Source organism: Cheilinus undulatus, linkage group 2 (assembly GCF_018320785.1).
Source record: "Cheilinus undulatus linkage group 2, ASM1832078v1, whole genome shotgun sequence".
NCBI lineage: Eukaryota > Metazoa > Chordata > Actinopteri > Labriformes > Labridae > Cheilinus > Cheilinus undulatus.
The window spans coordinates 9,237,466-9,263,063 of record NC_054866.1 but is presented as its reverse complement, the minus strand read 5'-3'; the positions used below and the strand labels follow the sequence as shown (position 1 = coordinate 9,263,063).

General features: G+C 38.6%; 2 protein-coding genes across 5 annotated transcripts; both read right to left on the bottom strand.

The window, feature by feature from the left end:
- Window positions 1–375: 375 nt before the first annotated feature.
- dhx40 (DEAH (Asp-Glu-Ala-His) box polypeptide 40) lies at window positions 376–18,444 on the bottom strand. Of its 3 annotated transcripts, XR_005992367.1 has the most exons (18): window positions 18,091–18,444; window positions 15,942–16,087; window positions 15,732–15,851; window positions 15,386–15,622; window positions 13,974–14,040; window positions 13,758–13,889; window positions 11,069–11,168; window positions 10,906–10,992; window positions 10,642–10,824; window positions 10,474–10,554; window positions 10,202–10,359; window positions 6,429–6,543; window positions 6,162–6,270; window positions 5,949–6,043; window positions 5,751–5,820; window positions 5,415–5,643; window positions 2,135–2,262; window positions 426–534 (listed from the first exon to the last, which is right to left on the bottom strand). XR_005992367.1 is itself a non-coding variant. In XM_041796119.1 (17 exons), the coding sequence occupies exons 1-17, from the start codon at window positions 18,227–18,229 to the stop codon at window positions 413–415; spliced, it is 2,190 nt and encodes a 729-aa protein (XP_041652053.1). In that variant the 5' UTR covers window positions 18,230–18,444; the 3' UTR covers window positions 376–412. The 3 variants fall into 3 exon arrangements, 2 of the variants coding, with proteins under 2 accessions (XP_041652053.1, XP_041652066.1); XM_041796119.1 differs by lacking the exon at window positions 2,135–2,262 and having other exon boundaries at window positions 376–534; XM_041796132.1 differs by lacking the exons at window positions 426–534; window positions 2,135–2,262 and having other exon boundaries at window positions 5,442–5,643; window positions 5,728–5,820.
- A 789-nt stretch (window positions 18,445–19,233) lies between these two features.
- Window positions 19,234–25,212, bottom strand: LOC121523971 (zona pellucida sperm-binding protein 4-like). Of its 2 annotated transcripts, none has more exons than XM_041809088.1 (10): window positions 24,961–25,212; window positions 24,744–24,877; window positions 22,462–22,564; window positions 22,173–22,390; window positions 21,987–22,075; window positions 21,762–21,895; window positions 20,335–20,521; window positions 19,776–19,914; window positions 19,605–19,683; window positions 19,234–19,487 (listed from the first exon to the last, which is right to left on the bottom strand). In XM_041809088.1, exons 1-10 carry the CDS (start codon window positions 25,172–25,174, stop codon window positions 19,396–19,398), a joined length of 1,389 nt encoding a protein of 462 aa, XP_041665022.1. In that variant the 5' UTR covers window positions 25,175–25,212; the 3' UTR covers window positions 19,234–19,395. The 2 variants fall into 2 exon arrangements, with proteins under 2 accessions (XP_041665022.1, XP_041665032.1); XM_041809098.1 differs by having other exon boundaries at window positions 22,173–22,357.
- Window positions 25,213–25,598: the final 386 nt, after the last annotated feature.

The following is a 25,598-nucleotide window of genomic DNA, read 5'->3' as shown; positions in this document are numbered from 1 at the left end:
GCAGACGCACACAAGCGGAAGTGACGTGCGAAGCTAGCGAGGGTCCACTGCACCTGAACAGTCGGTGTGAAAGTACAGCAAGTACCGAACAGTTACCCTAACCTCAACCCTGCTTATCTGAGCTGATACATGGATTGTCTTATAGATAACAGAAGAAAACACCTCTCTTAAGACATGTCAAACTCATCTTTCCCAAACCTCCCTTCTCTTCCAAACACCCCGTTAAAGAGGAAGACAGATTTGTTAGTATTTTAGACCTTGAACAGAATAATTACTGCAACAATCTTAGATCCAAATAGAGAGGAGTAAAAGTAGGCAGTTGCAAATATAAGAAATGTATTTTATTAAGATATCACTTCCAAAAATGAAGCCACCTTTGTATAATTTATTTCCTAGCTCTCCAAGTTCTCCATCAGGGAGCCTTCGTTTGTTGTCTCTGTTGCTTTCTTTGCAGGTAGCGAGCACGAGCATCACTGACAGTCGTTTCGTTGTTTCTTTTCTCCAACTTCTTCATGACATCCTCAGTAGAAGCTTCTGAAAAGAGGAAGAAAACATAAAAGTAATCTGTAAGTATTTTTGTTCTACTGTGCTGTACTTAGTAATGCAGAATACAGATTTCTCTACTTGGGAAAAAACGCATTTTTGCCTGTGCGATATATGAGGTATAACTATTAAAAAACAAGACAAATGCTGTAATACAATTTTGTCGAACACAAACATTTTCCAGCGTCTTTCTCCTTCAATATACTCCTTTTCAGCATCAACACACCACTGCATTCACTGATCAAAGCAGTGCAGTAGGTCTTCTTCAAACCTCTGTCCTTCTTTAAGCTTTGACACAGACTCTAAACGTGCTCCTTTAAGCACAGATTTGATGTTAAGAAAAGGAAAAAAGTCACACGTTGCTAGATCAGGTGAAAAGGGAGGGTGATCAAGCACTGTGATTTGTTTTTGGGCCAGAAACTGCTTTACAAAGAGCTCAGTGTGAACTGGGGTGTTGTCTTCATGAAGAATGAAGCTAATTTTCCACATTTGTTTAGGAATTAGTTAATTGTTTGTTCCTCTAGTGAATCCCAATCAAATTCTAACTAGTCACACTGGTGAGTTATGTGGATGTTTTGAGCAGAATCTGAAATACAAAATGTGACACGGTCAAGAAAAAGAGAATTTGTTACTGTAGTATGCAAATAAATCTTTTGCTTTTAGTATGCTAGCAGCACTAACACTAACAGACTCTGTTCTAGTATTACACTGTGCAAAAGCTTCACTGCAAAGCACCTTTTTATTTGCATCATCCTTTAAAATGATAACATGTATCAAGCTCCAACACCTTTTCCCACAACCACTTCTCAGGAAACCTGCATTTACCTATCATTTACATGCAAACGTCACTCAAGCACATGGTTAACATGCAGGCTAGGGACACAGCAGAGCTCTAAGGCTGCACCTATAGCTCAACTGGCAATTTCATAAATAAACGTTCAGACTGATATTGGATCTGGTAGAGTTCAATCAGACTCTCACTCGTGCTTAAAACTAAATCAATAGTAGAAAAACTAGCCTCTCTTGACAGATCTAAAAATTGGAAACAGCTACAAGCCCCCCCCCCCCAAAAAAACTTTCTAAAGCCTCAATTGGTTGTTGACCTTTAATACTTTTTAAGACCCTGAAGACACCCTGTTTCTGAAAATCCCTTATTTGGCATTTAAGAAGAGAGAATTAGGTTTACTCCAGCCATCTCAAACCATGATAAAACGCGTATGAATGGTTCATACAAGGGTTTTTGGTAATAACACTTGTGTTTTGGGCTATTTATTTAGCTTTAAAAAATGAAAACAATTTAAAAAGGTGTGTATTTTTGTCAGCAAGATGTCACTTTTTTTTTCGTGTGAGTCCTGGGGGGCACAGTTCTTCCTACATGTGAAGGAGGGGCTCAATGGAAAAAATGTTGGGAACCACTGATTTATAAGACCCTTTTGTCCAAAGTGAGGTACATCTGAGAGTAAGTAAAACAGAGGCAAGAAACTAGACAGGAGGAAACATCAGTAAGTGCTAAAAAGTAAAAATGTTTTTGTTTCATAATGGATTTTGGTAATGGCTTAAACTTTAATTGACTTCCTGTTTGGATACAGACCTGCAAAACAGGAACTTTACTTTTGACTTGTCCACTGAGCTATGTGAGTTTTCAAATTGAAAACAGACAATGAGGAGAAGTGGCGGACTTATTTTGCATCACTGTGGCTGCAGAGATACCAAAGTGTGCTACAGGGGACAATAAAGCATGCAATTAGTGCAATTATAAAACACAATGCACTTTCTATGGACATTTAATGCACTGCAATTAATACATTAATGCTTGCAGCCCTAAAATAACTAATCTCATTCATATGCCTTCATACATATTCACATACCACAGGCGCAGCAGTGGGAGCGATTTAAGCCTTTTTGCCCAAAGACAAGTCAACATATGACTGTAGGAGCTGGGATCCAACCCCCAGCGTTTGGGTTGAAAGACACCTGACTCTACCTACTGAGCCACAGCAGCCACTGTTGGCAAGTAACTATTAACTAGTAGAAAATTAGCTCTTTTCTATACAAAATACATAATTTCTTGAGAAATCATTAATACATACATATTTCAGTGTTTACACATATAGTTTATGCTTGGATGGGACTCCTAGGCATATTTGCCTACATTTTTTTTCTAAATCCAAATAAAATCAACATCCATGAATACAATGCTTATAAAAGTATTCACCGTCTTGGATGTTTTACCCATTTTTTATTTTATAAATCAATCATGATCTGTATAATTTGGCTTTTTGATAAAAAAAAAAAAAAAACGAAACAAATAAACCTCTATAATATCACAGTAAAGGCAGATTTCCACAGTACAGTACTACATTATCACAGTTATATCAATTAAACAGAAAAATGAAAAAAGGTGATTGTATGAATATTCACATCCCTTAAAGTAACTGACCTAATTCAACAGAGGTCCAGCCTATTGGTGCTGGTAGTCTCACAATTAGTGAAATACACCTGAGTGCAGTGAATGTGTCTTAAGTGATTGTAGTATAAAGACACCTGTGTCTGGAAGGTCCAGTCACTGGTTAATCAGTATTACTGGCTACCATTACACCATGAAGACTAAAGAACACTCCAAGCAACTTAGAGAAAATGTTATTTTAAAGGTATAAGTCAGGGGATGGATGAAAAAAAAATTCCAAGGCACTGAACATTGCCTGGAGCTCAGTTATATCCTTAATCAAGAAATGGAAGGAATATGAAACATGTGTAAATCTGTCTAGATCAGGCTGTCCTCACAAATTGAGTAGCCGTGCAAAAAGGACACTAGTGAGAGAGGCCACCGAAACACCCCATGACTACTCTGAAGGAGTTACAAGCTTGAGCAGCTGAGATGGGAAAGACTCTGCAGACAAATGTTACCCAGGTTCATCACCAGTCAAAGCTTTATGGGAGAGTGGCAAGGGGAAGGAGAGCTCATATTAGATCTCATCTAGAGTTCACCAAAAGGCATGTGGGAGACTCCATGGTCAAGTGGGAGAAAGATCTTTGGTCTGTTGAGACCAAAACTGGGCTTTCTGGCCATCAGAAAAGACGCCAAACACTGCACATCACCCCAAACACACCATCCCTACTGTGAACCATGGTGGTGGCAGCATCATGCTGTGGGGATGCTTCTCAGCAGACAGCCCTGGAAGGCTTGTAAAGGTGGAGGGAAAAATCAATGCAGCAAAGCACAGGAAATTACTGGAAGACAATCTTATTCAGTCTGCAAGAAACCTACTGCTTAGGAGAAGATTTATTTTCCAGCAAGACAATGACCTGAAGCATAACAGTGAAAGCTACACAGAAATGGTTTAAAGACAACAAGGTGAATGTTCTGGAGTAGCCTAGACCTCAATCCGATAGAGAATTTGGAGCTGGACTTTAAAAGGGCTTTTCACGCCCAATCCCTGTGCAACCTAACAGAGCTTGAGCAGTTTTGCAAAGAAAAATGGAGTAAAATTGCAGTGTCCAAATGTGCAAGCCTGGCTGAGACCCATCCACACAGATCAAATGCTGTAATTGTAGCCAGAGGTGCATCTATGAAATACTAACTTTTTTTAATTGACAGTACTTTGTATAAATATGCTTTGACTTTGACATTAAAGGGGACATATTTTACCCTTTTAAGACATGTCTATGTTGTTCTCAGAGGTCCCCAAAACATGCCTGTGAAGCTTGTAGCTGAAAAAACACTCTAGTATTGGATTTTAGCATGTCTAAAAAGCCCTGTTTTAGCCCTTCTCAGAACAAGCCATCTCTGTGTCTGTGGCTTTAAATGTTAATGAGCTGTGTGACTCTGCCCCTGACCACATCCCTCTCAGGAAATGGATGTGACACCCCTGATATTACAGACACTTTTATCCAAAGTTAAGGACCTGACTGGGATTTGAACCATCTATCTCCCAGACCAGAGTCAGCAGCGTAATCCACTGAGCTATCCAGCATCTCTGCTGGCAGCTGAGAGGAAGATCAGGAGAGGAGGGTGGAACTTTCTTCCAAATGGGGGAGGGCCGACCTTACTCCCCACACGAGGTCATGAGGGGAGAATCTGAGAACGGCTTGATTCAGCACACATTTTCTGAAAGGTGTAGATAGAGAGGGGGGAAGGGGAATGTATTTTTATTTGAGGGGATTGTGGACAGGCTAGGGGTACATATTTTTGTTAGAAAAAAATGAAAAAGTTATTTTTGCATAACATGTCCCCTTTAAAGAGTTTTTTTCCCCCAAAAAATGCCAAATCTTTTGATATGATTGATTTATAAAATGAATAAAAGGGTAGAACATCCAAGAGAAGGAATTATCTTTATAGGCACTGTACTGCACTATTTTAGGAATGTTTTTTTTTTTTTTTTATTTCTGTTCATTTTCACATTTTTTGTCTGCAGGTGCTTGCTGCAGAAATATCTTGTACTCTTGCACCCTAAGATAAGATGATTGTAATATGCCATCTCATCAACAATAAGCCTTCATACATGCATCTCACCTGTGATGATTACGGAATTTTGCATGACATATTTCAAGAGGCAAAAGATGAGATTTGAGCTACCGCTGATGAATACAGTCAAAAATAAACCTACTAAATGCTAGTGCATTTTATGTATAACACATCAATTATGCTATGACTCTAATAAAAACTGCTGATGGTTTTAAGTCAAGTGCTTTGGCATGAAGCATATCTGATTTCAATCTACGATAATGATAAAAGCTTTTAATTCTATTTTATGCTATGCTATGTTGTGTTGTGTTATATCACACATGCTTAAAGCTTCCAGTAAACACTTCATTAACAATGAAGTTGTATAAAATCCAAATTTAAATAAAAAAGTTATTATTCTGATCACCTGATTGTCTTTTGGCCGCTTCCTTGCTCTCCCATTTTTTCATCTCCTCTTCAGTCACTTCTTCTCTCGCCACACTGCTCAGTTCATAGACGTCCACCTCGTGGAGTTTAGGTAGCAAGTCCTTCACCCACTCATAGCGAACAGGACAAACCGTCCTGACATAAACGCGTGACGTCACCAGCACATCATGAAAGAGAACCCAGTTAAGCTCAGCCTCCTGGTCAAACAGCTTCAGGCAAAAAGAAAGGAAAGTATTACATGGACATTCAGTGTGACTTACAGGAAAACTAAGACTTTTTGATACAGAACTTACTGAAATGCTAAAAAATAACGTACTGCTGATGAAGGATGAATGTGGACCATGGATCCATGACCATCCATTGTGCAAAAAACCTTGCCAACAGATCTGTGTTGTGTACAGAAGAAAACAGCTTAAACACATTCACAGCCAGCTCAAATTTAATTTAAGAATTTAAGAAAGGACTCCGAAATGGAGGGTAAAATATTGATGATTTAAATGACATTTTCTTATACCTTCTTGCAACATTGGTGAAGTATCCCGTGCACAGACATCGTCTCAAGAGTTCAGACTTGTTACCATCAAATGTTTCCACAGGGAAATCTCTCTTCTACAAGAGGAGAGGATGCTGACATTAAAAGAAACGACAATCATGCACAAACAAATGAGCACAGCAGACTGGTATTTGACACAATGCTTTATTATTTAATGACAGAGCAGAAATGTACCTGTTGGAGGCGGCAGAGAATGTCTCTTAGTTGAGTCTCCACACTGAATGCTGACTTCAGCGCCCTCCAGTGGATCCAGTTGTCTTTACACCAGCCTGATGGTCTGTCACTGCAGAAATCAATAAAAAGCACACACACTTAGGGTGGCTGGGATGGTATCAGCACGCTGCATCAAGTCCTATGAATGGATCATTTTAACACTGTCATTTCTTCCGTAGTAGAAATACTATGAAAGCATTTTGCATATAAATCAGTTAAGCCGTTTACCTGGATTTACATGCCTGAAACACACTGAGGAGAGTGGCAAAGTCATTCATGCTGCCACTCTTGGTCGCCAGTGCTCTGTGCTTTTTATCCGCTTCCTTCTGCTTGTCAGGATGGCCTGCAAGATGGAAGAAAAACGTCAAAGCTGTGGGAACTCAAGTCTTCACAATACAGTTATGCACTTCCCCATGTACACAATTTATCAGGGATTGAATACTTATGGCAACTAGAGGCCTGGGGGCCATATCATGCCCCCCAAAGCTTCCCATCTGACTTCCAAAAGATTAAATTCTGAAAATATGAGAAGGAAAAAGATGTGTTTTTTAGAGTACCTTTTGTCTTTTAATCCCGACAACTATTAAAAAAACAACACCAAAACAATCAACACTTAAAGTTTTATGATTCAATGTTTTGTTTATCATTATTATTATTATTATTATTATTATTATGTAGAGAAATCCACTTGTCAGCCATTTTTAGTAAATATGATGAATACATACATATTTGTCCAGTCCTGATTAAATCTGCACTTTTCTGTGTCAACTCTCCACTCCAGGCTCTTGGACAGTGCCTAAACCCTGGACAGTGCCTAAACCCTGTGATGGACAGCATAGCAGCCCAAAAAATATCTAGCAAATATTTTATAATTTTTTAATGTCTAAAAATGACTTGCATTTTGAAACAAAATCCAAATTCTTATACAATAATATGTGAAAAATATCAAAACATCTGTTTTACTTTCATTTAGTTGTTCGTTTACCAAGGTGAAATAAAAATAATAGTCGATCTTGGAACTCAGAAATTCCAAGATGCCATTCGAATACATTATCCCAAATGTCCCTGAAGTCATAAATCTGACTCGAACACAGGTACCTCGGGTGTAAGGTCGTCCCCACTTCCAAGGAAAATGGAACAAAGCATAAGTCCACTAACCTGCCACGCCAGATGGAACTGTACCACACATCCATCTGGAAAACCACTCACAGACACCGTTTGGGAAAGGGCAGAGCCTTTGAAAAAACACTTGGAGGGCGATTGGATGAATGTTCTGTCTGTCACATCTTTACGGGCCAATCAGAGCAACAAAACACGTGATGTCGTAGCCGCTACCGAGCTGCACCCCAACTGAAGGAGTAAACTCCATAGAGAACTGCATAACGCAAATCATGGCGACTGCAGACGTGTCAGTACACGACTTTTGTCATTTTTGAAAAGAAAACAACTCACTGCTGTTCTTTGTTCTTCTTTTAACAAAGAAATTTCGTCAAGTACTGATAAAACTGGCGCTTTAGCAGCATCCATGCTAATCTCTTCCGCCATAATTGCACCTTGCTTATGTCACGACTCTGCCGCACCTGAAAGTACTGCTCCTCATCGCTGATTGGTCCTTTCACTGTCTAACCGGGCCCAAACGGTTCAGACGGACCGGGAGCTTTGCAAGATGGATTCGCCAGTGAGAAACACAGAAACGGGCGTACCCATCTGCTTTGCAAGGTTTTGAGTCTACAGGTCAGCATGTGAAGAAAAACTTTTTAACACCGGATGACATCACAGTCTGAAGTCTAACGTTAACATGTTCATTTTAATGCCATGCTAAAGGAACTTAAAAAAGCTGGCAAGCAGTGTGGTAGAATCTGTGGAGGGCAGAGATGAGATGCATACAAAGGAGAGTGACTTCATCAGCAATTATACAAAATCCTACACCTTCCTCTAGTTTGTGTTGACTTGTGCCTTTCTTTATTTAAAGCAAGTCTCGACTTGATCTCGCTGTCGATCACCCACACTTGCTCTCTCCCTCTCTGCTAAGGGTTAAAAACAAGGCTATGATTTTCTTTCAGAACGTTGGTGCTTCCAGCACCAGTGAATGTAAAAACAGCATGTATTGTATTATTTCAAACCCGACATACTGAAAAGGTATCAAAGTATTCACTGAACATTTGACAACCTTATTGACAGTTTTTATGTTAATGCAAAATACGTAAGGTTTTCATATGTTTACTTTTTCCTGCAAATATTCTGATGTTTATGAAAACAGAAAGTACAAAGTTTAGGGCTGCATCGGAAGCAGGATCCCATGGGACCCAACGCAAATCTTGTGGGAGTGGGTGGTTTTGACATCGCTGCCGGCAGGAGTGGGCAGGCAAAGAAATTACTGCGGGTACTAGAACATCAATTTTTGTAAGGGAAAGCAAGTGTCTATGATAATAGAACTCAATAATTGATGTAGAAAGAGGATTTTTGCTGTTCTTTTACAACAAAAACACAGCAATGCCAGTCTGTGAATGAATTTTTCATAAGAGAAAGTCATGAGATGATAACACCTACTCCAGACTCACTGATCAAAGTAAGCTCTGTTTGATGATAAGGCACCTCTCTTTATTCATATTAAACAAGATAAAAGGGGAGGTGTCACATGTTGCTCATAGAAATCATGGTTTAACTTCCGAAATTTGTAGGTTGAAGTCACCTGTGCTGCATTAACATGTTTTACAGTGGTTCCAAAAGTGGGAATCTGGAACCCCATGGGAGTCATGAGACATTGAGGGGGTCACAGGATTCTTTCCAAAAAGAAAGAGAAATTTCCTGTGATTTTAAATGATAAATTGTATCTATTATTGTGAAAAAAAAACATTAAAATGGGTCCAATTTAAAATACAAACATAGTTATCAAGTGATATTTGTGCTAAAATGTTGTCAAAATAGAATTTTACAAACTACTCAAGTTTTTTACATGATGCTTTGTGCAACATCATGCACTTTATCCCCCTCAAGGGAAGGTGGAGGTGACCGATCTCTGACGTCATTATTTTGGGGGTCAAAGTTTGAGAACTCCTGCATTAGAATATGTGTCTGACTCCATGCAGCCAAACATTTCGAAGCTTTGTTTAGGCTCCACTTAAGTGCATGCACTAAAACTTTGTAAATAGGTCAAAAGGCACAGCTTTAATGCTCCACACAATAACGGGAGCACCAGCGTGTGAAGACATTGAGCCATTAAGCAGTTATTTGGGGAAAAACACCTCTTTCCATGCAAATTGGCCTTATTGCATGAATCCAATAATGACAAGGATGGTTGTAGCACACTGCTAATGGAGCAAAGACTAACCAACTGTCTGCAAGAGCTGACAGAAGTGCTCATGCTGCAGTTTTTCCACAGATCAGGAAACAATTCCACTTCTGTATGACTTAAAAATAAATGATGTGTAAACAAATTTGGTCAGTATTTCTTTGACATTACTATTACTGAGTCAAGTTAATCGGTCTGTGGCTCCAGCTGCTCTTTTATTGATGTGTGGCACCTCTATACATGATGAAGACGTGAGTGTTGCGTTTTTTTCTCCTTCAGTTTGTCAAGCTGGTGCTGAAGTGACCACATTAATACTGCCATTGCTTTAATTGAATGAACTTTCTGTTATTGTGAATATTAAACATGGATTGTGAGAATCGGTGCAGGATTGGATAGACCTGTTGCAGATGCGGGTGGGAGTGGATAGTAATGGTCAGAAATCCGGCAGGAGCAGGATTAAGAAGAGTCCCCCGCAGGGCTGTAGTACAGCCCTTTGTGCTTTGTGCTTCTACTGTTATGTTGATTTTTAAATATAAAACTTCATGAAAAGATTTCAATGTGACATATTAGTACTTTCTGAGAACTTCAGCATATTTTAACATCACTAATAACAATAATTTGTGATAATGTTAATAACCATTCAGGTCATAATAATTTCTTTTACCCACTAATTCATTTTTTATGTTGTTCTGCTTTAAAACTTGCCGACCTGGCCTGATGAAAATGTTCTCCACAGACAGCATGGCAGCCACAGGGAGAAGTAAGTCCTGACAGCCAAGTGAGGCAGCTTTGAGCAGGACCCTGGTAAGGCCTGGCTGAAGGGGGAACTCCACCATCAGCTCTCCAAGCCGGGTCACTCTACCTCTCCTGAGGAACAAGCACGGGATAGATAAGAGTTCAGGAGGTCAACAGAGAAATAAATCAACACCCAGATGATTGGACCAGACAACCAAAACATGACTCATTTCAGCAGGTGCTTACCTGTCGATAGCATCAAACTGGTAGAGCTGTTTTAACGCCTCAAGAATGAACCTTTCCTCTGGATGGTCGAGATAAGGGAACCTTGTATAAAAACATAAAACTATTAAGGAAAGAAACTATTTAACCAACAATCTCTAAGACGGCACATGTGGGAGGGTATCAGCGTACCTAATGACATCATGAACACCCAGACATTTGAGCGTAAGCACCACCGCTGTCAAACTTGTCCTCTGGATCTCTGGAATGGTGTACTCAGGCATGCTCTTCTCCCAGAATTCCTTGGTATAGATGCGAAAGCATTTCCCAGCTGACGTTCTTCCAGCTCGACCTGCCCTCTGCTGAGCCTCGCTCCTAAACTCAGAAAAACAAGAACACCATTCAGCAACTCAGTTTTTAGGATTAGACTCAACAGTTCACCCTACAGAAACTCACTTTGATATCGGCACCACCTCCAAGATGTCCATGCCCACTCTTGAATTGTGGTTGAGCTGCTTCACAAAGCCACTGTCCACGATGTACCTGGATGGGAGTCAGAATCATCAGTTATTACGGTCTTTGGTGACTTTGTGAGATAGTGACGACAAGCCTCACTCACTTTATCCCATTAATAGTGAGAGATGTTGCTGCAATGTTAGTGGCCACCACACACTTCCTTATCCGAGGAGGAGGAGGCTGGAAGATCTGCCGCTGTTGATCTGAGATGACAAAAGAAAAGAAAACAGGTTCTTCTTTTACACTCTTTTCTTCTACAGCATCTTCAGAGAGAACAGTATCTGAGAATGAAGATGCAACTACATTAGATCAGTGTTTCCCAACCATTTTTCCTTGGTGGCCCCCCTTCATGTACCTAAGAATAGCGGAGCCCGCCAGGACCCAAGAGAGAATAAAAAGTGACACACTGCCATCAAAAATCAACATAGATTTTAATTTTTTCACTGATAGAACCCTAAAAAAGGCCTATGCGTGCTTTTCGTATCAAAAGAACTTTGTTTAAAGAACTTAATAACTGCTATATCATGGTTTTAATCAATATCTGCAAATCTAATTTTGGCAGCCTCAGAACAGACAAAGCCTTGCATCTCCCTGTAAGATCTTTGGTGCCTCTCCCCAGGTGGTCCCGGACCCCAGGTTGCCTTAGATCTTTTAACATACTTTAATGTTTTTGCAATGATGTCAGCTTCCTGCACGGTGTAGCTTAATTTTGTTCTCAACTATTAGTAACTTTGTGCTTCCCATTTTCATAACTGCGTCCACACCGCAATTTTTTAGTTTAAATATTCCTGAGACTGCAAAGACTCAATTGTTTCTCTCTTATGCCTTACTTTCAGGTGGGGTAAGCTTTTTGACCCCCCCCCCCAGCAGGCTACTTTTTCCCACAGGCTAACAACTGACTGTATGTCTGTAAAAACCCTTACAATAAAAAATAAACTTCCAACCTATGCTTTTTGGACAATCAGCAAACATCTTTAATTCATCATCATTTTGAGGGACTAATACAAGCCTGTAATGATGTATTATGCACTATACAATGTTTGTGTTAATGAGATTTGTGTGGCTCAGTGGCTGCATTTTGTCCTAGTCATTGGTTGCTAACTCATTCTGGATCTTATGGTGGCATCTGAGGTAGTTCTAGAGATTTGTGGTGTCACCTTGCAGTGCTGTAACAATGCCAAAGCATTGCTGGGAAATTATAACTCCTCCGACATCTACATCATCATTATCGTCAGGTTTAAACCTGAAAAACTTCCACAGAAAAAAACATTCCCCCTTTTTTATGGTACCAGTATAACATCCCTCTTGTGGTAGCCACTTAATTTTTCCCTGTCATCTTTTATACTATTTTCAGTTAAAACTCCAGCTCAAACTTCATCCCATATACCGATACCTGTTTCGACCTCTGCCTGCCTCCTTACTGGGCTGCACATGCCCTCCAGACTTTGTGAGGGGTTGCAGCAGTAATGGTGACTGTGCTTGCCTACAGCCTCATTAATGATTTAAAAGAGTGTTTGCTTTATGCTGTGCAAGTGTGACTAAGACAATAGCAAGTGGGACTGTGCAGCAAATAAGTGAAAATGTGAGCTTGTTGAATGGATAGGCGAATACAGACAAATGAATCCCCATCATTCATACATGAGATCACATTTATTAACAGAGCTTGAAAGCCATTAATACGATTTATCATGCAGCCCTATTTTACAGTGTCAATTAGTATTAACCCCCTTGGATGTGTTACCCTTTAATTGATTTTATAAATCAATTATGGTCAGTATACTTTGGCTTTTTATTTTTAAAAAAAATCTTACAAAAAAACCTCTTTAATGTCTATGAGAAAACAGGTTTCTACAAAGTAATGTCAGTGACATAAAAATAGGTAATGTAAAATAAGTGACTGAATAAATATTCACCCCCTTCAAGTCAGTCTTCAGTAAATTCACCTTCGGCTGCCATCACAGCACTGAGTCTGTGTGGATAGGTCTCAATCTGGCTTTCACATCTGGACACAATTTTACTCCATTCCTCTTTGTAAAACTGCTCAAGCTCTGTCAGGTTGCACAGGGATCACGCATGAATTCTCTATCGGATTGAGGTCTTTGACCCAGCCACTCCAGAACATTCACCTTGTTGTCTTTAAAGCATTTCTGTGTAGCTTCTGCCACCCTTTACCTTTACAAGCCTTCCAGGTTCATCTGCCGAGAAGAATCCCCACAGTATGATGTTGTCACCACCGTGCTTCACAGTGGGGATGTGCAGTGTTGGCATCTTGTCTGATGGCCATAAAGCACCATTTTGGTCTCCTCAGGCCAAAGAACTTTCTTCCGCTTGACCATGGAGTCTCCCACATGCTTTTTTTAATTCCATATTCCTTCCATTTCTTGATGACAGATTAAACTAAATTCTGGGGGATGCTCAGTGACCTGGAATTTTATATCGATCTCCTGATTTATACTTTTCAATAACCTTCTCTCTAAGTTGCTTGGAGTGTTCTTTTGTCTTTATGGTGTAATGGTAGCCAGGAATACTGACTAATCAGTGACTAGACCTTCCAGACACGGGTGTCTTTATACTATGACCACTTGAGACACATTCACTGCACTCAGTTGACCCCCTTTTCTCTAACTGTGAGACTACTAGCACCAGTGGCTGAACTTCTGTTGAATGAGGTCAGTCACTTTAATGGGGGTGAATATTTATGCAGTCCATTACTTTACATCACATATTTAATACTTTATATAGACACTGTAAATTTCACAAACACTGAGTAGAAACGGATATGGTATATTTACCTGTGGGCATGGATCCATAAAGAGGCAAAATCAGGAGTCCATCCACTGTTTGGTCCTGTACATCATAGCGGTAGTCTATTGACTCTGCCTTTTCATACAACAGGTCACAAGCCTGTTCAATCTCTGACTGACCTGTTAAACAAGGAGAAATACTGTTTAGATGTTTTCAGGGTGAATATATATTTGTGATTTTATAGCTCGATTACTAAGACTTACCTGTCAAAAACACAAGAATATCTCCCGCCATTTCACTAGTGTGAACATCAAAGGCTACTTTGACAACCTGGGGAGACAAAATGTCAAACTGAATGAATACCAGAAAAACACTTCAAATAGGAGCAACTTTTAACAACCAGTGCTCTTCATCTCTCTTTTATTTAAAGGAAGAGTAGACATCAAGAAGTTTCTGTACTTCCTGATAGCAAAGATCATTTTGACACTTCTTTTTTGGCTACAGAATAAGGAACAATTTTGTGAGCGAGATGGGGAGACCGTGCAGGAAAGGACCCCAGGCTGGACTTGAACCGGGCACATGGGGTAAACCACTAGGCCATCTGCACCCTGTTATTATCATTATAATCATTTTCATTATTATTATTATTGCATCGTGCTACATTATTTCTCTTTCTCTTTCTCTAAGTCTTTAACAAGAATCTTAACAACAATTCATCAAACATTAATGTGTTAAGTTTTGTTTTGATGAATAACTTTGTTAACTGTGAGAAACAAATACTGTGAAAGCTACAAACATGTTCTGGAGCAGTTAGGCATTTATTTTGAAAGATGGGTATCACTTTTACCAAAGACTCAGCTGTTAGTCAGGTAAAATGATCTGATTCACGGTGATTACATCTTACTTGTTGGCATATTTATAGATTATAAATAGATGATACATTCTAACTCTACAACTACAAAAAAAAATACTACTTTTTTCTGGATCTCCATCATCGCTCTTTTTGCATTTACCTCTGTCCCTTTAAAAGCTCAACACAGCTGGTTCTACTCTGGTTTTCTGCCAGTTTAAAAGAAGTTTTTCATTCCCACTGTGTCGTTGCTGGATGTTTCTCTGGTTCTTTGCTTATGGTGGACTAATGTTGGGTCCTTAAAATAGTATTCAAAAAAAGATAGGTCTAGGCTGCCCTCCCTGCGACTGCCCTCTCTGCAAAGTGTCTTGAGATAACATTTGTTTTGATTTGATGCTACAAAAATAAAGATGGACTGGTGAAAATAATGGAGGTTTAATCCATCTGAAATGCATGACATTTGAGAGTGTAGAAAATATCGACAACCTTTAAAAAGAGAAATGTTGCCAATGTTTTTTTTTACAGTTTAGGCAATGTGCAGGAGTTTCTATGCAATTTTTTGATAGAACAAAATAATATGTTCAGGTTTCAATATCATTTTATTTTTACTAGAACTACATCATTTTTTATTCTGATACTGTGACACTCATTTGTTTTTTCTTTATAGAAAAAAAATCCAGCTATCTATCGTGTATGAACATTCAGTTAAAACATAAAGAAAAAGTGTCTGGACTTTGTCAACCAACCCTAATAAGCGCTGAAAGTAAAGCCAAGTACAGGAACATGTTTTCTTCCTGTAACTAGACAAAGCAAAAACCTTAGTACCTCTTTAATGTAAGCAGTGCTCTCCACGTCTTTTGGTCCTATAGCCGAACCAAATGTGCAGGTGACAGGGAAAGTCCTCCCAGGAATAACAAAGACGGGACAGTTCCCAAGAAAGGCTGAAAGTTTATCAGTTTCCAAGGTGGCAGACATCACCACCACCTTCAGAGGAGAAGATCGGCCCCTGGTGGCCTTAGCTGGATCAGAGAAGACCTTTTTCATTAGACCTAGGAGAATATCCTGTAAAAGACGGAAACTGCATTAAAATAGAATCAGCCAGAAAACAATGATATACTCCTTAATACCATGAAGACTGATAAAATGTTTTATTTGTCATGTAATGACTAACCGTGTTGAGGCTGCGCTCATGGACTTCATCCAAAATAACAACGCTGTACTGGGAAAGTGAAGGATCTGCCAGGATCTCTCTGAGCAAACAGCCATCTGTCATGTACTTCACCTCAGTGTCCTGGCTCAAACAAAGTCAGAACTTTACACAGCTGAACATAAAAAAACAATACATAGTATTTCAAAGGGCTGAGTCCTCTTTGTTTTTCACCTGGGATGTGCAGTCATCAAAGCGTACTTGGTAGCCAACCTCTTTACCCAGACTGCACTTCATCTCCTGGGCGACCCTCTGTGCCACTGTGATGGCAGCCACACGCCGGGGCTGGGTAATGCCAATTCTGCCATCTTTACAAATACCTAAGGTGGCAAGAGAAGGAATTAATTAATATCAAAACAGTCTGATTTGTTTCTGAACCCTTAAATGCATAGCGTCCACATTTGTGAAGTTATTCTATCTCCATTGTAGGTAAATTTATCCCGGCTATCTTGGCAGTGTCAGTAGATTGTTAGCAAAACTGTAAGAGAATTTAACCACGGACATCATATACAGTGATACAGTGCTTAGATGCTTTGATGATTATGTCGGCCCACTTCTCCAATTTTTTTGTCTCAGAAATTGCCATTATTAGTACTTGAATGATTTTCATTTAGAAAACTTGGAGTTTCCATTCTACTTGTATTTACTTGTATGGCAAACCTCCTTCTACCAGTATGGTGTTGACATTGATGTATGGCTCAGCTGGTCGATGCAGCGTCAAGGTATGCTGCAAATTTGCAAAGCTAAAATGTCAGGGCACAAATTTCAAATGTGTATGGACAATGTTAGAACAGAGCTTTATGGAGTTTACTGTACTCCACTCTATACTCACTTGTAGTGCAACTACAGTGAAGAAAAATGAAAAAGCTTCAGGTAGCATTTAAAAATGCATGTATAATTATTTAGATTTATTCAACACACACTGGTCCATGTCAGTATAAAAAGACAGACTTAGCAGCAATGAATGTCTACCACAGCCCAAAGTGTGGGTCGGTGCACACTGGTGGGCCCAAGAAGTACTGTAGGTGGGCTGTGAGAGGTCATTTAAAATAACTGATAATCATAGATAATAACTATTAAATTAAATCTGTTATTAAGTCTCAGAAGTAACAAAACAGCCAGAAGGTGTAACAAATGCCACCTTTTTATCATCTATTTTGTCTGATGTAAACGACCGTTGTCTCGGTTTAACTGGTGTTGGATTAACTGGTGACACTCCATTAAACATTCTACAATGCCGCTTGCTTCCTGATTTTTAAGAATTTATCAGTGTATTTGAAGACAATAATGCCACTTGGAAAGATTTTGCTGGGCAACAAAGTATATTTACAGAGATAAATATTAAAAAAGAAACTTTAAGTGACTTTGCAGATGCCTGATTAAAACAAAATAAATGGCAGCGGCTTATTTATCAAACTTTCCAGGAAATGTTAATGTATGGCTTTGAAAGCAAGCACTTGCACTGAGTTTCGCAGTTTATGAAACAAAAATATTATGAATTAAAAAGTAGAAATTTGAGTCTCATGTTATGGTTGTACAAGTATGGCTGTGAGCCTAAGAAGATTCCCAGGTCTCACATTAAGCCGCAGCATACTGAAGTTTGGGAAAGGCTGGTCCACCACATTGTTAGTTTACTGAATATATGTAGACTGTCTTTGGAAAGTAACTTTTTTATTCTCTCTTTTTTTTTTGGTAAAATATATTCTTTTAATTAACTAAGTGCATGTACAACATTACAAACCTTAAACAAATATATATATATATATATATATTCCTTGCTGTATTAGTCACAACAGTTTCGGCATAGTTTTGAATTACAAAAAGAAACTTTAAACTGAGTAAATTTTTCATCTTTCATGCCCCAAAGATTAAACTTAAAGAAACTCTCTCGAGCCAGTGTTACGGTTTAAAGCGTGACCATGCTGATTGGTGACTTTCAGCTCAATGATGCTGTGGCAGTTACACCAAATGTCGAAGACAGGCAGTGTCCTAACAAATGCTACTGAGTCCGTTTTCCAGAAATGGCATGCCCTTGGAGTATTTGTAAAGATTATGTAGGAAAAACTAAACAATAAGACATTCGTTCGGACTCTTTCTGTCTGTTGTTATAACGACAACTACCGACGCATTCGGCTGAACGTCAGCAGTTAAACATGGTAACAATATAAAGCGTAACACCAGGCGTGTGTTAGCATGGAATATAACTAGAGTTTCTTATTTTAACCGCAAAGATTCACTCACATACCGTGTTTTGATTTACTTGCTTAGCAGTTTCTTTTGAAATTCTTTTAGAAGTACCACAACAACAAAAATGAGAGCTTACCAGCCCGGTGTAGATACTGTGGAAGTTGTGTTGTTTTTCCGCTGCCAGTCTCGCCGGTGACAACCAGAAAATTGTTGTCTTTTACAGCCTGGATAAGTTTAGCTTTATGCCGGTATATTGGCAGCTGTTTTTCAGACATGTCTGCTAACTGGGACTAGTCTTATCAGAAGATTTCAGTTTAAACAGACCACATGTACTCTTATGATAATCATGAGACACAATGTCTCATGCCCATAGACTGTGTTTGGTCCTAAAAGAAATACTTCTCTGTTGTCTCTTGGCTTTTTACTTCACCTGGGTTGCATACTGTTTAAAATGTATTAACAACGAAACATCCTTATCCAGTGACTTCCGCAAACTAACTCTTTCTGAAATTCTATTGGTCAAACTATAGGCACGTGACCAAGATCTTCTTCGTTTGAAGAGGCTGCGGCAGGCTGTGCACTGGAGAGAGTATGCTGCCCTCCACAGGTTAGGATCAGTCCTTGAGTGGGAAACACCTGGGGTCCGTTCAAAAAGTCAAAAAGTCAAAAAAAAAAAAAAACCTCCTTTTCACTTTTCCTTAACCGCGACGAAAAACGTCACAGGGTTAAGGAAAGGTGGGAGTAAGAGGATAGGAAAGGAGAACTGTGGTGATTAAGGAATCCGACTGCACTTTTTTTCTCTTAATCTGAACTTTCTGCTAAGTCAATACGACCAGATGAATAATGTCCAAGTCTTTTTATTTCACAACGATATTAGATTGTTTTGCTTTATTTCCTACCTATCTCAGTAGATTTGAAAATTCATGGATAGCAATAATAATTATATTTTAGCATTAAAAATATCATTTGGGTTAAAGAGCTTCTACATATTGGTGTATTAACCATTGCAGAAACATAAAAATGATTTTGGTGGTTACCAATGCTGTTAATTTAGGGCAGCTGTGGCATAAACCTTACTTTGGTTAGGGTTAGGGTGGTCTAATAAATTTCTTAAGCACTGTATATTGAATGAAATAAATTGAATAAAGTGGGTATCCTGTGGGTATATACCACACAGCTTACATACGGTGCAGTCCAGGACAATGCCTGCAATACTGCAGTCAAGGGGTTTGTTAAGTTCCTCATGTGGGGCTCATTAAGTAGAAGCCGAGTCAGGACCTCAAAATCTAACTGTTTATTCTCACAGTGAAACCACACAAAGCTGCAGCAGGTAATGTGATTTTGTCTTAATCAGTAACAGTCATACATTCATGATATGAGTAAAAATTTATTTTTTTGTCACAAATTAAGAGTTGCTGTCCACCATGCTGTCCACAGCTCTTTACAGTGGATAAAGAAGGGGTCCACCAGAGACAACACCATGAAGAATCCTCCGTCCAGACAATGGTGAAGTCCATCTAGATTTACGTCTTTCTGAAAAATGAAGTAAAAGGAACCAATTGCTACGTTGTACATAGTCCTGCACATGCATACATTTGGATTATGTGACTCAATTACATCAGAAAGATTAGAGGCTGCAGTTTCACTGACCATTGCTGCAGGACTGAGAGCAATCTGGTCCTTTACAGATCTCTATGTCACAGTGGAAATAAATCTCTAAGGGAGCGTCCTGTTGAAAGAAAGAAAGCTCAAAATCATCAAAGGGCATGCATTTAGCAAAGTTATTTTCACTTCTGCAGTTATTTTCAATTTCCTACATACCGAGCTTCTAAATGTTTGAGGCTTCACAAATGAGAACATCTTGACGACAAACCGTTTATGTAGAGAGGGATAGTTCAGCTCTTTACTGGAAACAACCGGCAACACCACAGTCCTGTGGGTATCGCCACTGAAAGGACACCTGGTTTTAATAAAAACATGAGGTAATTACAGTCATGGACAAAAGTATTGGCACCCCTGGAATTTTTCCAGAAAATACATCATTTCTCCTAGAAATTGTTGCAATTACAAATGTTTTTGGTATACGCATGTTGATTTCTATTGGAACAACACAAAAAGCAGAATTGACATAATTTTACACAAAACTGACAAAATAGGCCGGACAAAATTGTTGGCACCCTTTTATAACTGTGGGTAAATCATTTTACTTCAAGCATTTAAACTCACCTGTGGCAGTAACAGGTGCTGGCAATATAGAAATCACACCTGAAGCCAGTTAGAATGTATAAAAGTTGACTCAACCTTTGTGTTGTACCTCATATTTCTCATTGTCTTGTTCCACCAACACCACTGTCAACATGTTAATTTGATGCGCATTCACCCTTTATCAAGAAGGTTCCATCTTTGTGGGTCGAGAGCATTTTTAGTCGGAGTCGCCCAGCAGTCATGCAGCAGCAGCACCAAATCCTTGTTCTCATGTTTGAGAACAAAAACCTCGACAAACACAGGCAGGCTGAGCTCAGTCGCTGGAGGGTACCGAGAGGAATAAAAGGACCTGTAACTGGAATCTGGACCAAACAAATGAAGACAAAAGAATAAATGTAACTCTGTAAAAGATAATTTGGGGACAGTAAACCTACATACCTACCTATCTTACATAGCTGCTTTGTGAGCTTAGATTTAGCTATGTAGCTACATTATCTATAGCTAAGTTAACCTTAGCAACATGGGCTTTAACAAACATAGCCAGAGCTTATGTAGCTACGTAGCTAACTTACCTATATATCTTACATAGCTGCTCTGTGAGCTTAGATTTAGTAATTTGCTAAGTAGCTACATTATCTATAGCTGAGTTAGCTTTGGCAACATGGGCTTTTACAAACATAGCCAGCTAATGTAGCTACGTAGATAACTTACCTATATATCTTACATAGCTGATTTGTGAGCTTTGTTTTAGCTATGTTAGCTATGCACCTACATAGCTAAGTAGGTACGTGATCTATAACTAAGTTAGCTTAAGCAAACGTAGCTAAAGCTTATGTATCTATGTAGTTAACTTACCTATGTATCTTACATAGCTGCTTTGTGAACTTAGATTCAGTAAGTAGCTACATAGCTATGTGGCTACTTACTGAATCTAAGTTAAACCTTAGCAACATGGGCTTTAGTAAACGTAGCCAAAGCTGATGTAGCTACGTTGATAACATCTTCATTTCTTACATAAAAATTTAGACTTTAAAAAAATGAATATCTAATTGTGTTTAATCTCAGTTTCAGCACTCATTGTAATTAATAGGACCTTTTGTTACAATGTCAAATTCCACTATTCTGCATTTTAAACTTTTCAAATTTTTGAACTCCCTTAAACTAAAACTATCTGACTTCCCTTTAGGAACTAGAACTGCTTTTATTTTGAAAGACAATAAGGAACTCCAAGTAGACTGAAGAACTTGGACCGAAAAAAAAATAAAGGAACAGTAAAAAGTTTCTGCACACCTCATTTCCTCAGCAGTTTATGTTAAGCGAAAGACACAATTACTTTTAGATTTAAATCTCAACTTTGGAACGACCACAAGGCCTCCTCCTGAGACTGGATTAAACAGTGTCAATAGTTCTAGGCATGGAACCAGATCCATATGTTCTTACACAGAGATGTTTTAAATCATAAAGTCAAAACTAATGGAAAGCTAGGAGAGCTGAAACTGGGGTAGTCTGATACACACAGATATATTAACTATGAAATAATTGCTTTTATGGGTTGTGAAAGTTAAAACCAGAATTTAAAAAGTAATGAAGTAAAAACCTAACCTTTGGCAAACCTCATTTCAGCTCTCAGTATCCCTTCACTCCTCAGTGCTAAGAGCTCCTCTGGTTTTTCTCCCTCAATGTTGAAGCCCAGATGGGAAGTTTGGGCCAGCAGAAAGCTGCAGCCTACAGTAAGACTGTATAAAAGATAAAAGAAAAAAAATTATGGTAAGTAAGTCCAAACAACTTTAAAATATTAGGAAGTAAAAAAATGTTTGTACGTCTTACTTGAATGGAGTGTTACAAAATACAGAGCCTTCCTGTGGATGCCGTTTCACCTCAAAATTGACCCAGTAGGTTATAATCCCATCTTCAGTCTACAACAAACATTTAAAAAAACATTTTAATTGTTTACATAAAAAAGTCATCCCACTGGCCTAACCTGTGTGTGGGAGCCCACTTATGAGCACTTACCCTAGACTGGGTACCACAGTCAGTGAATGGAAAGGTAAAGGTGACCGCCTCAGTGGATCTATTTTGGGGTTTACATTTTTCACTTTGGCTAGAAGGGATCCAAACTGTATCCAGGTTCAGAGGAGGGACTGTGGCGTTCTTAGGGATGGTAACTTTGAACCCATCCGTGTTGCAGAAAAGATGTCCTGACATCAGTGAAAACTCATATTTGTTCATTTCTGTAGAAAACAATCAGAATCATGAATAAAGCCTAATTTTAAATGCATGGCATGCTGACTTAAGAGTTAACCTTTAGTTTTCCTCTCACAGCTGACGGGAATCGTCTTGACAACTTCAAGTCCACCGTGGTCTGTGTACGCCAGTATGACAACGGTCAAATTGGGGAGATATTTCTATAGAATAAAAAAAAAGAAAAGAAAACATTATAATATTAAAAAAAAAACATACATTAGATATGTACCCACTAATCACTCTTTAAGTTATATCTGTTCAATGTGTAATTTATGCCAGGGTGGAAAGAGTACAAGAATATTTGTTAGCACTTTAATTTAGTGGCCCCTATTTGCCTGGTAATTTTAGATTTCATAATTGTTATTATTTGTCAAGAATAAGCTGGTTACTACCTTGCAGTACATTGGCATTTTGCAAAAAAATAATTTGGAAATATGGTAATATTAATTGAGTATTTACCAAGTCATTATCCATTAATATCAGAAATTCCTTTTAATATTGTGGCCCTAACCTTAACCCCCTAACCCTAAAGTCCTAACCCTTACCCTAACCCCCATAACACTATAAGAATTATCTGGTAAATACAAGTATTTACCCAGCATTAATTAAGTAATTCCTTGTAATATTGTGGCAATTCTCTGGTAGTTCTGTGGTATTTTACCCCAAATCTACTCCTATAACCCCAGGTGGTACCTGCCTAACAAAAAACTGGCCAGTTTCATGTAGTTGATTGAAAGCTTGTGCCTCTTCTTTTAGTCACAACGTAGCGACCATAATTTACAGCAAGTGAATGTAATAAACAGTAAAATTTATGATTTTTAAAATTAATAAAAGTCTAAGTAAAAGAAAAAGTTACTCAAATAACTTGAGGAAATATACAGTGCCAATAAAAAGTATTCACCCCCTTACACGTGTTACCCTTTCAGTGAATTTATTAATCACTCATGGTCAATATAATTTGGCTTTTTTGGCAGAAAAAAATAAAAGAAAACCCTCTTGGAACTCAAAGTGAAAACAGTTTTCTACAAATTAATGTCAATGACATAAAAATAGGTAATGCAAAACAAATGACTGCATAAATATTCACCCCCTTCAAGTCAGTATTTAGTAGATTCACCTTAGGCTGCAATCGCAGCACTGAGTCTGTGTGGATAGGTCTCAATCAGGATTGCACATCTGGACACTGCAATTTTACCTCATTCTTCTTTGCAAAACTGCTCAAGCTCTGTCAGGTTGCATGGGGATTGAGCGTGAACAGCCCCTTTTCAAGTCCAGCCATGAATTCTCTATTGGATTGAGGTCTCTGACCCAGGCACTCCAGAACATTCACCTTGTTGTCTTTAAACCATTTCTGTGTAGTTTGTGCTGTATTCTTCAGGTCATTGTCTTCGATTAAACTTCTCCTAAGCCCCAGTTCTCCTCCAGACTGAATAAGATTGTGCTATTGTTTTTCATATATTTGCTGCATTCATTTTTCCCCTTTACCTTTTAAAGCCTTCCAGGGTCGGCTGCTAGGGAGCATCACCCACAGCATGATGCTGCCACCACCATGCTTCACAGTGGGGATGGTGTGTTTGTGGAGATGTGCAGTGTTTGATGATCAAAAAGTCCCATTTTGGTTTCATCAGACCAAAGAACTTTACATCTAAATTAGTTTTCTTTAACAGCGCTTTGTTGAAATCTGTTTTCACTTTGAATTTAAAAGTCTTTTTGTAAAATTTTTGCATCAAAAAAGCTAAATTATATCGACCATGACTTATTTATGAAAACCAATAAAAAGGTAAAACACCCATGGCGGTGAATACTTTTATAGGCATTGTAATTATTTTCCATCCCTGATGTACGCAAATCTAATCAGCCATTTACATGGAAGCAAACACTTCCAAATGAGAGGGATCCCTAATAGTAAGGCATGTTAAATGAATTAGGTTACACAAAAATAAAGGTTTTGTTTGGGGCTTTTTTGTATTTAAACAGTGTACAACTAAGAAATCAAACCATATATGTTTCTTTGTTTTTAGTGGCAATGACCATAAATGATTCATTGATTTATGTGAATTTAAAATTCTTTTATCATTTTTAAACGACAAGATCCTAATTGCCTCCTTTGTCCTCATGTCTCTCCATCAATTACTTGTTGGGAGGAGCTAAGACACAGGTGAGGTGCATGAGGAAACACAAAAATGAACTGAGAAAGACCCCTTGTCTACATGCATTAATGCATCCTGTTGTTTAGTGACTGGCTGATTAAATATTTGCATTAATGAACAGTTATATTGGTGTACCTAATAAAGTGGCTACTAAGTGTATGTGCATGAGAAACATTGAAATCACCAAGACCTGTAAGCTGACTTGTCTTCTCACATAACATCCATGAGGAGGGACCGTTAAGATCACAAAGGTTTCAGTTTCTCCCAGAATGTAACGGCACTGTTTGGCTACAGCAACCGCCTGGTGATATCCACCATGCTCATCTGTTTAAAAGTCAGCACAAACAACTGAAACAATGATTCCTCATCACATCATCACTAACAAATATTTTTACTTTCTGTCTTACCTTGAACATAAATGGTGAAAGGAAGATCAGCAAATTGTTTCTTTGATATATAAACAGACATGAAGCCATCATGACAAGTCGTCACATCGCTGTTGACAGGGTCAGGAACTGTTGCTTGAATCTGTTTTGAAACAGCGTGGGCTTCATAAATCACAGGGAGGAGTAACAGTGAAGTTATTCTCAGTGAAATGAAGTGTGTACTACAGGCCACCATGTTTGGATGTTGAGACTGTGACAGGTGGAGCAGCTGCATCTTATTTGGCTTAATTAGTGCAACCTCCAACTAATCAACACTGCACTCATGTCTGCTGCCTTACTGCAGCTTTTATTCTCTTCAAGTTATTGTCCTGTAGTTTAATTCACACTAACTAATGAGAAAACAATGGCTTTAAATAACCTCCAACTCAATCTGAGAGCACGGTCTGTGATCAGCTTGCAGATGTTAGTTCACGTGAATTCTGAGTTGCCCTACTTTTTGCCTTCATAGATACACATCTCACATACGGGGAATTCAGGCTGAGACAGTTAACAAAATAGGAACCATTTTCTATCTGATGAATGAAAATAAAGTTTTTTTTTCAAAGCTCTCTGTACAACAAAGTCAGATAAAAAAGTTAGACTGGTGTTGTTAGTCAGTG

What these genes read in the sequence shown, in the direction of transcription:
- dhx40 (XM_041796119.1), bottom strand. Translation starts at nt 18,229, where the DNA reads ATGTCTGAAAAACAGCTGCCAATATACCGGCATAAAGCTAAACTTATC. An exon ending in CAGTTTGATGCTATCGACAG is followed by an intron (nt 10,360 to 10,473) that starts GTAAGCACCTGC and finishes CTTGTTCCTCAG; the next exon opens with GAGAGGTAGAGTGACCCGGC. An exon ending in TTCTCTGCCGCCTCCAACAG is followed by an intron (nt 6,044 to 6,161) that starts GTACATTTCTGC and finishes CTCCTCTTGTAG; the next exon opens with AAGAGAGATTTCCCTGTGGA.
- LOC121523971 (XM_041809088.1), bottom strand. Translation starts at nt 25,174, where the DNA reads ATGGTGGCCTGTAGTACACACTTCATTTCACTGAGAATAACTTCACTG. An exon ending in GAAGACAAGTCAGCTTACAG is followed by an intron (nt 22,565 to 24,743) that starts GTCTTGGTGATT and finishes TTTATTCTATAG; the next exon opens with AAATATCTCCCCAATTTGAC. An exon ending in CTGTGAGAGGAAAACTAAAG is followed by an intron (nt 22,391 to 22,461) that starts GTTAACTCTTAA and finishes TGTTTTCTACAG; the next exon opens with AAATGAACAAATATGAGTTT.